Source organism: Mchenga conophoros, linkage group LG18, assembly GCF_057382185.1.
Source record: "Mchenga conophoros isolate Kocher_MC1m ecotype Shallow Benthic linkage group LG18, M_conophoros_male_GT1.1, whole genome shotgun sequence".
NCBI classification, from domain to species: Eukaryota; Metazoa; Chordata; class Actinopteri; order Cichliformes; family Cichlidae; genus Mchenga; species Mchenga conophoros.
In genome coordinates, this window is record NC_140543.1 from 36,160,242 (window position 1) to 36,173,364 (window position 13,123).

A 13,123-nucleotide genomic window follows, 5' to 3' on the forward strand; every position below is an offset into this window, starting at 1 on the left:
AGAACGTTTGTGTAAAATGATAGAAAAACTTCACATTGATCTAAGCTGCACATTTTCCCACCTCTCCCTGCAGTGCTGGCCTCTCCATCACATTGATATCTATCTCTACCCTCATGGGGGTATTTAATTATTCACAATTTGTATGCGTATTGCAAAAGCTGTGAATGATAGGTGCCAAACTTTAATTGTGTTCTGCCAAAAACAATTCAAGTATGAGCTGCCTGACTGAATTATGGTTTAGAGTAAAGGGTTATAAGTCAAACCATTTAAACACTGGTTTAAAATGCAGTAAGTTATGATGAAGTCAGTATAGACCTCTGCTTCAACAGATGTACGTGCATTATCTGAGTTGGCTCCCCTGGTGGTGGCTGTGTTCATGCAATGAAGAGCAGCATCTCTTCAAATGTATATCTACGATTAACATCAATCAACCTGTGCTGCATTGATAGATGCTCACCCAGCTACCATCAATCTCAAGCCGAGGCAGAGGCAGATGTGGGCATGTCAAGTAAAGCTCTTTGGTGCACTCACATAATTGCAATGTGGATTCAACAGTAATCAGAACAAATATGATTTGGTCCTTGGTGTAGACTGAGCGGCTAACCCAAGGAGCCCTACACTGTATGTCTCTCAGTTTCAACTGTTATAAGAAAATGAAATGCTTCATCAGTAACAAGTTAAGGCAAAAATATCATTGTATTCGTTTCAATTGTTTTTATGCATTTTTTCCTACATTACTAAAATATTTTGGTTTAGTTTTTGTTTCATGCAATTTAAGTAAATAATACCCAAGAATCAAGTTTGAATAATTGTGTCAGATCACCTACCTCCATTGTCTCTGACGCTGAAATTTCTGTGGTGAGTCTCCTCTGGAGCCAGACTAAAGGCAAACTTGTGTCCGGATGATGGCTCATCAGCATCAACAGCACTCACTGTCTGGATCCGCTGCCAGAGACATCAACATTGATCAACACGAGCATCATGGTGGAGTCTGTAAAGCTGCCAAAGTGAGCAGCTTAGATAGATCAGGCTCATTGCTGCCTGTGCTACATCAATATCTCTGTCAGCAACAGCAGTCGATTAAACAGCACTTTGAAAAAGAACAGGAAACAGTGGTTAGCTTACCGAATCACACGCAACAAATAAAACAAATACTCGATACCTCCATTTAGACTTTTGCTGCTGCTTTACACTTTAACAGCAGCACTAATGAACCTTTCCTTCTTTGGAAGTAAGCTGTTTTCTTTTTGGTATTCTAATGTCTTTACTCACCAATTTATATTCAAATGTAGCTACATACCTGCTTCCTGCTTTGAAAATGTAACAGCAGGACACAAAAGCAGAGTATTTAACTTTATGTTAGGAAAACAACAAATGTAGGATCACACAGAGTTTAAGATAAGATACCTTTATTAGTCCCACGAGTGGGAAATTTCATGTGGAGAATTTCAATGAAGAGAGGAGATTATTCTACAGCTGTAATCTGAGACCTTTCTTGGTTTTGATATGTTTTATCCAACAGTGTACACTTGCCACTGTTGACATCCATTGTAGCTGAAATCAATCTGTGAACAGCTGCTGTTCACTGTGTAGCAGCATGACACCAACGTTCCACAGCTACCTTTCAAGTCTGCAGGGTCGGAGAGTTTCATACTCCAAAGATAGATTTTGGGTGGAGAATCGGTGTAAGGCAACAGAAGCCGACACAGCTTCATGCAGTTTCGATGAATTTCAGGCTGAAACCAATTCAAAAACTATGAGTATAACGTGTGCTGTGGGTTTAACATACTGAATGAACATATAACATGTTAATATACTAATAGTGAAATAGAGAGTTCTGTTACTTCTGTGTGAAAAGGAGACCTCACTGAATGGAAGGGTCTATATTGTCATAAACTTCCAGATATACAATGTTCTAGCAGGGCAGATAGATAATTTGTTTCTATAAATGATTCTAAGCTTGTAGCTGTTACAAGCTTAGAATCATATGGTCTTATAATGTGGGATAAAAATGCTGTGCATGTAATAATAATTCTGTCAAATAACCTTTAACATGTGGGTGAACTGCCTGCTCTTTAAACTAAGTGCTATTGTATCATTGGCTTGTATGGACCAAACAAAACAAGACCAAGATATACAAATGTATTTTTAAAAATTCCCCTCTCGCCCCTGCGGGCGGTTTATCTTTCAAGCTCGGGTCCTCTACCAGAGGCCTGGGAGCTTGAGGGTCCTGCGCAGTATCTTAGCTGTTCCCAGGACTGCGCTCTTCTGGACAGAGATCTCCGATGTTGTTCCCGGGATCTGCTGGAGCCACTCCCCTAGCTTGGGAGTCACCGCACCTAGTGCTCCGATTACCACGGGGACCACCGTTACCTTCACCCTCCACATCCTCTCGAGCTCTTCTCTGAGCCCTTGGTATTTCTCCAGCTTCTCGTGTTCCTTCTTCCTGATATTGCTGTCATTCGGAACCGCTACATCGATCACTACGGCCGTCTTCTTCTGTTTGTCTACCACCACTATGTCCGGTTGGTTAGCCACCACCATTTTGTCCGTCTGTATCTGGAAGTCCCACAGGATCTTAGCTCGGTCATTCTCCACCACCCTTGGGGGCGTCTCCCATTTTGACCTCGGGACTTCCAGGTTATACTCGGCACAGATGTTCCTGTACACCAGGGGTGCCCAATCCCGGTCCTCGAGAGCTACCGTCCTGCAGCTTTTAGATGCATCCTTGTTCCCACACACCTGAATCAAATGAATGGCTTGTTATCAGGCCTTTGCCAAACATGATGGCATGCTGTAGAGATCAAACCATTTGATTCAGCTGTGTTGGAGTAGGGATGCATCTAAAAGCTGCAGGACGGTAGCTCTCGAGGACCGGGATTGGGCACCCCTGGTGTACACTATGCCGGTCACTTGGTTGTGGCGTTCCATGTATGCCTTGCCTGCTAGCATCTTGCACCCTGCTGTTATGTGCTGGATTGTCTCTGGGGCATCTTTACACAGCCTGCACCTGGGGTCTTGCCTGGTGTGATAGACCCCAGCCTCTATGGATCTTGTGCTCAGAGCTTGTTCTTGTGCTGCCATGATTAGTGCCTCTGTGCTGTCTTTCAGTCCAGCTTTGTCCAGCCACTGGTAGGATTTCTGGATATCAGCCACCTCCTCTATCTGCCGGTGGTACATACATGCAGGGGCCTGTCCTTCCATGATGGTTTCTCCTCTTCCTCATCATTCTTTGGTTTCTGCTGCCTGAGGTATTCACTGAGCACTCGGTCAGTTGGGGCCATCTTCCCAATGTATTCTTGGATGTTCGTTGTCTCATCCTGGACTGTGGTGCTGACACTCACCAGTCCCCGGCCCCCTTCCTTCCACTTACCGTACAGCCTCAGGGTGCTGGACTTGGGGTGAAACCCTCCATGCATGGTAAGGATCTTCCTCATCTTGATGTCAGCGGCTTCTATCTCCACCTTTGGCCAGCTTATTATCCCAGCAGGGTACCTGATCATGGGCAGTGTGTAGGTGTTGGTAGCCTGGATCTTATTTCTTACCGTTCAGATGACTCCTCAGGACCTGCCTGACCCTCTGCAGGTCAGGCAGGTCCTGAGGAGTCAGCTGAGAGATGTGTGTATTTATGTGTGTATTTTTCTTTAACTAGTCTTATTTTGTTAAATGAGAAATACTAGCAGAGAGATTAAAGGCTTTAATACAGATTAATGGTTGTACTTGGTGGCTGCAGCTTTCCTAGCGACCTCTTGGTGGTTCCCGTTTGCCTGTGGGATTCCCAGGTACTTGTAGCTGTCCTCGATGTCTGCACTGTTGCCTTTGGTAGTTTGATCCCCTCAGTTCTGACTACCTTTCCTCTCTTCGTTACCATCTGACTATACTTCTCCAATCTGAATGACATTCCAATGTCCTTGCTGTAGATCAGTGAATCGATGTCTCTTTCACTTGTTAGATAAGCTGGTTAGTCTCGGTGCTGCATTCACATCATCTAGTAGATTCTCAGAGGTTACTTCACTCAGGATCATGGCCAAGCTTGAAACATGGATCCGCCGTAGCCAGTTACCAAGACCATCTTTCAGTTCCGCTGACACCAACGATCCTTCTCCCATCACACTTGGGACTGGGGCATACAGACGCCCTGGTGGGGAGTGGAACCCACGACTCCCACTCCAAAGGCGTGTAGTCTTATTGCATAAAGCTATATACACACACACGTGTGTACCCATATGTGTTGGTCCTGGGTAACTGCTGTTCATCCACAGGTGCAGTTAGTTATTGTGACTGCATGTAAGTATTTTGTTTAACTAGTCTTATTTTCTTGAATGGGAATTACTAGCTGAGAGATTAAAGGGTTTAATACAGATTAGTGGCAGTACTGCAAACATGCACAAGTGCAACAAATACAGCAAAGAGTCTGAGGGAAGCACTGGAGGTTCTGTGTGGAACAAAAATCAATGATTAACACTGATGGACAGATGAATAGGCTGAGAGATTAAAGGACGAAAGTATGGCAGAACCCCAGAGTTGTAAGAGGACCAGCGGCAGCAAAATCTGGAGGATTTTAGTTGCTCGGATGCTCTTAACTGATGAGCTCATTTGCAGACTTGTAGGAGTAAATCCTGCATCTTCTGTATGTGAGGCTGAATCTCAGGCGGCTCCTGTAGCCAGCCAAGCTGTTTGCTTGTACTCACGTACTAGCGTTAGGCAGTCTTTACCAAAGTGGGTTAAAATGACCTCCCAGCCCATTGTTCCTTAGTGGTGCTGGTTTCAGTCATTATACAAATGTCCTGTTTATAAGGTTGGAAACCTGCAGTCAGCTGAGACTGAAGACGTCACCTGATGAGTTACAAAACATTTCTTCCACTAAAAACGTCCAGATGAACAGAATCAACTTTGTGGGAGACTTGGATCTAGATTTGTTGTGTTATACTTAATGTGTGTGTGTGTGTGTGTGTGTGTGTGTGTGTGTGTGTGTGTGTGTGTGTGTGTGTGTGTGTGTGTGTGTGTGGGCACATACAGATTTGTGACCCTGTTAACTCTTGTGTGATGTTAGATGTACAATATGGCACATGAGCTTAAAGAAGAACCCCAGTGCTCAGTTTCTCAGCTGCAGAAATGTGCACACGCCTTACATGCACTTTTAAGCTATCACACTTTAATCACTAATACATTTGATACACACACTGTGTGATAAATCATGTTGAGTGTAGTAGTACAGTTACATCTAGTGCTGCATAAAACATTCAATTTCATTGTTTTTGTTGAGAAAACATACTAAGTCTATACTAAATGCTAAAGTTAGTGTGGTGGTTGGGGACACCAGTGCTTCCAAACAAGTTATTACTTATAATTATCCATGTTTACTGATCAAACCCAGTTAAATGTTGCTGTCATAATAAAAGCTGACTTCATGCAATCACAGTGCTCTTCTGTTTTATGCTAAAAGGGGATTATGTGCTCAGTCTAGCCTTTCTGGAACTTTTCATGTCCTGCAATTTACTCATAAAAGCCCATCACTACACATAAGTACAGTGCCACCTGCTCTGGGCAGACTAGCACAACCTCTGAGAGGTTTGGGAGGCCGGTCCACACTGAGCTAGTGTCATACAACATGCCTGTTATGAGGATCATGTCTGTGTGTTGCACTCATGGTTATGTGTTTATCAGCAGCCTACAGGACCGACTCCAGAATTTGCCATTTTTCATAAACAGCTGATAAATCTGGACAGTGTAAACACTCATCACATTTCTGTTACCATCCAAGGGCACGCTAAGGATCCGCTGCCTCACTTTAACTGGCAGCATGAACTGGGCCTAAATAATTATTTTCTATCACTTGCAGCTGAGACATCTGTGGAATATACTAGGCACAGGTACACGCACACACAGGTCTTTATCGCCAAGTTCCACATTTATTTACACTTTCACACACTGATACTATCGCACAGAATGACAGCTGTCCATCCCAGCTGATGTGTGTCTCTTTTCTCCTCTCCCGCTCCTCTCCGTCTCACTATAACACAGGGGAGGGAAACCATCATCAGTCCATAAACAACATCAGCTGTTCTTACCGGCCTCGCAGCGCCGCCCTGATGAGCCTTCCGCTCCACTCCTCCCCTGCAGCTGCGCCCGGGGCCACGCCTCCGCCACACACCCCCACCGCCCGTTCGAGGCCGGGGAGCCGTCCGGCCGAGCCAACTCCCCCCCCCCCGCGAGCGAGAGAAGAAATCGGCCACTGCCATCTGCGCCCCCGGCCTATGGATCACCTTGAACTTAAAGGGCTGCAACGCCAGATACCACCGGGTGATCCGGGCGTTGGCATCCTTCATGCGGTGGAGCCACTGCAGCGGGGCGTGGTCCGAACAGAGGGTGAATGAGCGTCCCAGGAGGTAATAGCGCAGGGAGCCGACCGCCCACCGGATGGCCAGGCACTCCTTCTCCACGGTGCTGTACCGGCGCTCGCGCTCTGCTAGCTTCCGGCTGATGTATAGGACAGGGCGGTCGGCCCCCCTTACCTGCTGGGACAAAACGGCTCCCAGCCCTCTGTCCGAGGCGTCAGTCTGCAGAACAAACGGGAGGGAAAAGTTAGGAGTGTGAAGCAGCGGCTCCCCACAGAGAGCCTTTTTCACCTGCACAAACGCCGCCTGGCACGGCCCCGTCCACTGGACCAGATCCGGGGCACCCTTTCGAGTGAGATCGGTCAGGGGGCTGGTTAGCTGCGCAAACCCCGGCACAAAGCGACGATAGTAACCCGCCAACCCCAAGAACCGTCTCACCTCCTTTTTCGTCCTGGGGCGCGGGCAGGATGCGACAGCCGCCATCTTCTCCACCTGTGGACGCACCTGCCCGCCCCCCAGGTGGTACCCCAGATACTGCACCTCCCTCCGTCCAACCGCGCACTTCTTCGGATTGGCCGTGAGCCCCGCCCCCCTCAGGGACTCCAGGACCGCGGCCACCCGCAGCACATGCTCCGCCCAGGTGTCGCTGTGGATGATCACGTCATCCAGGTAGGCGGCAGCATACGCTGCGTGCGGACGCAGTACCCGGTCCATGAGACGCTGGAAAGTGGCCGGGGCCCCGAACAGGCCAAACGGAAGTGTCACGAACTGGTACAAACCGTACGGAGTGGAGAAGGCCGTTTTCTCCCTGGCCTCGGCAGACAAGGGAATCTGCCAATAGCCCTTGGTTAAGTCCAGTGTCGTGAAAAAGCGGGCCGTGCCTAACCGGTCCAGGAGCTCGTCGACCCAAGGCATGGGGTAGGCATCAAAGCGTGACACTTCGTTCACCCTGCGATAGTCGACACAGAACCGTATAGACCCATCCTTCTTCGCCACCAGAACGATGGGGCTACACCAGGCGCTGTGCGACTCTTCTATTACTCCCATCCTCAGCATTTCCGCCACTTCCCTCTGCACGATTTTTCGCTTGTGCTCCGGGAGCCTGTAGGGCCGTGAACGCACCGTCACGCCAGGCTGCGTCACGAAATGGTGCTCGATGAGGGACGTCCGGCCGGGCAGGGGGGAGAACACGTCCGCAAAACGCTGTTGCAACGCGACAACATCCGCTCTCTGGGCCTGTGTGAGATGGTCATCACAAGGGAGGGAGGCGGGAATGATAGAATTTGGCACCTCAGGCCCCAACTCATCTCTCTCCTTCACCAAGCTCACCAGAGAAGCGGTTTCAACCTCTCGCCACAGTTTGAGGAGATTGAGGTGATAAATCTGCGTGGCTCCTCCCCTGTCCGACCGAGCGACCTCATAGTCCACGTCCCCGACTCGCCGTGTGACCACAAAGGGTCCTTGCCACTTGGCGAGCAACTTCGAGCTGGAAGTAGGGAGTAACACAAGCACTTTATCTCCCGGTGAAAATTGCCTGAGCCTAGCCCCTCTGTCATACAGGCGTTGCTGACGCTGCTGAGCCTGGAGCAAATTCTCCCGTGACAACCTCCCCAAAGTGTGGAGTTTTGCTCTCAGGTCCAACACGTACTGAATCTCATTTTTGGCGGGGCTCGGACCGTCCTCCCAGCTTTCTTTAATCAGGTCGAGCACCCCACGTGGCCTCCTGCCGAACAGCAGTTCAAAGGGAGAAAATCCCGTGGAGGCCTGGGGCACCTCCCGCACTGCGAATAACAGAGGGTCTAGCCAGTGATCCCAATTGCGTTCATCCTCGTTAATGAACTTCCGAATCATGGACTTTAAAGTCTTATTCAGCCGCTCCACCAGCCCGTCAGTCTGAGGGTGGTAGACGCTGGTCCGAATAGATTTAATGCCCAGTAATTCGTACAGTTCCCGCAGTGTACGAGACATAAACGACGTGCCCTGGTCAGTCAGTATCTCTTTCGGGATTCCGACTCGGGAGATGACCTGAAACAGTGCCTGCGCCACACTCTTTGCAGAGATGGTGCGCAGCGGAACTGCTTCCGGGTACCGCGTTGCGTAATCCACCAGGACTAACACAAAGCGGTAGCCGCGTGCACTCCGGTGAAACGGCCCGATGAGGTCCATGCCGATGCGCTCAAACGGGACCTCAATGAGGGGGAGAGGGCGCAGAGGCGCTTTCGGTATGGCCGGCTGGTTAACCAGTTGGCAGTCCGGGCAGGACGCGCACCAGCGGCGCACATCCGCTCGGATGCCCGGCCAATAAAATCGGGCCGTTATTCGCTCCAGAGTTTTCTCATAGCCCATATGCCCTGCCATGGGGTTATAGTGGGCCGCCTGGAAAAGCGTTTCCCGGCGGCCCTGCGGCACCAACAACTGGGTGTGTGTTTCCTCTGTCTGAGTGTCACGACTCACTCGATATAATCGGTCGTTTAATAAGACGAAACGCGGGTAGGTCTGCGCGGCCTCAGGGCGCACCACGTGACCATCAATAGCCATCACTTGGTCAAAGGCTGAGCGTAGGGTGCCGTCACGAGACTGCTCCAGTGGGAAATCACCCATGGGGGACACTTCCGGGGCCGGCGGGACGTCCCGTGAGGGACCCGCCGGCTCCTCCCCCCCGGAGTCAGTGTCGGACGACCCCGCGTCACCGCTGAACGCCGCGCACACGCTACACCCCGCTTCCGGTCGTGATCGCACCCCCGCGTACTGTCCCAGTAGCTGATGAAACCCCGGCCAATTGGTACCCAGAATCAGGGGGTGCGACAGGCGCGGGCTAACCGCCGCCGTTACTCTATGCGTTTTGCCCTTATACTTTAATAACAGCGGCACTATGGGATACCTGTGAACGTCACCATGCACACACCTCACCTCCACCCATTCTGCCTCCAGCAATGCCCCAGGGCGAACCAAGCTTTGGTGTACGAGGGTCTGCGTGCAGCCCGTGTCCACCAACGCCTGGCGTATACCCCCTCGAGTCCTTACCGGAATACTGTATGTCCCTCCTGGACCGGGGGAGGGTGCTGGGGCGCCAGCAACACGAAACACCTGCCCCACTTCCATAAGCGGACAATCCCTCCTCAGGTGCCCCGGCTGCCCGCACTTCCAACACTCCGGCCCCGGCGTCTGTGCTGCTCTCCGTGGCTCGGGGGCGGCTCCACTTGGCTCGGCTGCCCTGGACGGCACCAACGCCGCGAAAGGGTTAGTGGGGCTCAGCGCCGGCAGCCGCTCTGCCTGCCCTGGTGCCGGCACACGGCGCCTCGGGGCCGGCACCGGGGCCTGTTTGTTCGGCGTCCCCGGGTTCCCCTGCTCCAGCGGCAAGGTGGTCCTCCGCCAGCGTCACCGCTACCTCCAAGCTTGCGGGCCGGTGGCACCGGACCCATCTCGCCGTCTCCGCTGGCAATCCCTCCGTGAACTGCTCCAGCACCACCTTGTCCACCAGCTTCGTCTCCCCCTCCGATGTTCCCGGTTGCAGCCAGCGTACCGCCGCGTCGCGCAGCTGCCGGGCCCAGGCGAATGGTCGGTCCGTTGTAGCCAGCCGACAGGCCCGGAACCGCCGGCGGTGGTCTTCGGCGGTGAGCCCTAGCCTGTCCACCACCGCCCGGCTCACGTCCGCGAAGCTGCTCCTCGACGCCGGAGGCAGACTCAGGGCCGCTGTTTGTGCCTCCCCGGACAGCAGGGGGAGCAGCTGCGGAGCCCACTCCTCCCGCGGCCATTGGCAAGCCTCCGCCGTGGCACGGAAGGTCTCCAAAAAAACCTGTGGGTCGTCCCCGTCCCCCATCCGGGGCACCGCCACCGACAGTGGCGAGGGCTTCGGCGTGGCAGCGGCCCCGACCAGCCGCTCCAGAACTTGCGTCTGCCGGTCCGTCTGCTCCCGCAGCGCGGCCAGGTGGGCACGCTGGTCGGCCGCCTGATCCCGGCTCATCGTCGCCATCTCCGCCAGCATCTGCACCAAGAATTGCAGAGGCTGGGCGGGTGGCGCGGCCTGTGGGTCGGACATTTCCCCACCGGCACTTTCCTGGGTATCGGCACCACTTGTGGAATATACTAGGCACAGGTACACGCACACACAGGTCTTTATCGCCAAGTTCCACATTTATTTACACTTTCACACACTGATACTATCGCACAGAATGACAGCTGTCCATCCCAGCTGATGTGTGTCTCTTTTCTCCTCTCCCGCTCCTCTCCGTCTCACTATAACACAGGGGAGGGAAACCATCATCAGTCCATAAACAACATCAGCTGTTCTTACCGGCCTCGCAGCGCCGCCCTGATGAGCCTTCCGCTCCACTCCTCCCCTGCAGCTGCGCCCGGGGCCACGCCTCCGCCACAACATCTGATATCGCTGAACATTGCTGACCGACACATCATTCTGATTATGAGGCAGACTGTAAACAAGCCCACCGTCTGATCTCAGTCGTACTGAGAGGTCAACATGAAAATGACTGTCTGTGAAATGTTCATCATTTAAACAGAAAACATGTGAAACATGTGAAAGGAAGTGTGTCTGTGATTTTTCCACCCAGTCAGTTATTAAAACCTGTCACGATCTGAATGTGTATTTTTCTGCCACTTGCTTTCAGAGTAGAAACTTTAGTGACTTAAATTTTATTCCACAACCAGCATTTATTTTTTGTGCTCACATTCAAGGACCTTTGAAGAAGCTTACTCGATATCTACAAGCACACAGTGTGCATGCAGTGATTGTTACGAGGACTGACAAATGAAAACTGCTTAAATGTTACGCCCCAATCAATCCCTTCAACACAAGCCGAATATCAGCCCTACAATAGGACATAACTATGGAGCCAGAGCCTATTTTAGTGCTTGTACCTGATTGTTGTGTTTATTTCAAATCTAATACATGTTTCCTTTCAGTGCAGCCCTGCTGGGTCACCTGAGGTAACAACTAGCAGCTTTTCTACATCTCCTCTGCCGTCAGGTTAATCAGAGAATGTCTCTGAAAATGACCTGCGTTTAAAGCAGGTTGTAATGAAATAGCTGACTTGTTGTCATTGTCTGCTCTTCTCTTGTGCGTTTGCTTCCTGGTCTGTTGTTAACAATGAAAACAGATGGCTGAGTGAAAAGACACCAGCAGAGGTTAAATCAAAAGACCCATCCTCTGTGTGCACACAGGGGCATCTTTGCTGCTGTGATCATCACACTGACAACAATCACTCAAGCTCCACTACTAGCAGCTAACATGAGCCAAGACAGCGCCCCATCTCGGTCTTTGTTCAAATACAACCACAGACTGTGTACAAAAGACTGAGGCAAAGATGAGTCCCAAAGATGAAGAAGTGACTGACGCTTCTGTTCTGGAGAGCAGGGGGAAAACCACCCTTCGATTTATGGCTTTAGTGAAGACTTCCTGATGAAACCAGTCACTCAGTCACCGTCAGGGACCCTGTGCCTACCCGCTCGGCTCAGTATGGCTACATGTGTTTGTTTTGCTTTTGTTCCTGCTCTCTCCCTCCCTCTCTTTCCCTCCTCCCTCTGCCTGGGCAGAGCTCACCCGTGGGCTCCTGCCCTTGGCCCACGCACCTGGTCGCAATCACACACCTGTGGCTCATCACCCGACAGTGTTCCAGTCCCTTTATAAGATGGCAGCTCTGTGTTTCTCATCGCTGGACCGTTGCCGACTCTCGTCAGTGTAAACCCAGCTCAGTTTACTCCTGTGTTTTCCCAGAGATCTTCCCTTCGTGTTTCTGTGAACAGATTCCCTGGACCGACCCCTGTGTTACCTGAGCGATTGAGTGTGTGAGGTTTGGAGTGAGCTATCGTGTTTTCTGTGGAGTATGAGGAGGAGCATGAGGCGTGGAGCATGGACGGAGTGTGTGTGGACTTCCAGCGTCTTTCCCCCCGTTCATGTGTGGATCCCCGGAGCCCGTCATTCCCCCACTTTGTAAATAGATCACCTGGTGTTGCTGTGAATAAAGATTCTTGTGTTCTCAATTCAGAGCCTGTGCATGAGTCCGTTCAGTCCCGTTGTGACAGTCACTAGTCTCAGGTTTGTAGCCGTTCTTTGTTTCACAGTCAGATTACAACACACTAACCAATGGGTGCCATCATTATAGCAACATCTGTTTTATATAAAAATTAGGCAGAGCTGTAAGGTGTCATTTTGGATGCTCAGTCACTAGTCTTTATACAGCTCTGGGACCGCTCTGCTCTAATCAGGCTTTGAAGTCAGTAAGATGCCACCAGAGCACACAGTGAGCTAACACATGAAGTATGTGAGTACCTGGCCAGCCTTGGTTTTCTCACAGACAAAGGTTTCGTACACAGTGGCAAACATGGGAGCATTGTCATTGATGTCCAGCACACGGATGTAGACACTGACGCTGCTGCTCTGACGGGGATTATCTGGAGGCACAGAAAGCACAAAAACATCTGTCACTTTGGGGTTTTGCAACTTTTCCAGTACCTTCACAACCGTCTGTATGTAACAGCTTCACCAAGCTTATATTCAAAGTAAACTTTGTTGTCATCTCTGCTGTATCCAGTGCAGCATATAGAGAGAAGGTGAAAATTTGATCAAAACTAAAGAAAAACATGAAGAGGATTTTAAAACTCCTCCCATGATCAGAAGTAATGAGACTCTGTAAGACATCATCTATAACAGACACTGAATGGGGCAGGTGGGCGATATTTCTATACTTGTGTCTTCAGAGAGAATACACTTAAAACAATCTCACAGTTGGGACTGCAGTCACTAAGAACACCACTGGTATGTTTTCAGT

General features: G+C 50.7%; 1 protein-coding gene across 2 annotated transcripts in view; it reads right to left on the reverse strand.

Annotated features, from left to right (window-relative positions):
* cdh6 (cadherin 6) overlaps positions 1-13,123 on the reverse strand; it is a 66,411-nt gene that overhangs the window by 10,911 nt on the left and 42,377 nt on the right. For both annotated transcript variants that reach the window (XM_085255182.1, XM_085255183.1), the window contains exons 9-10: positions 12,625-12,746; positions 828-945 (exon numbers count right to left, since the gene is read on the reverse strand). In XM_085255182.1, coding sequence (XP_085111308.1) covers positions 828-945; positions 12,625-12,746 — 240 coding nt within the window. The remainder of the gene's footprint in view (positions 1-827; positions 946-12,624; positions 12,747-13,123) is intronic.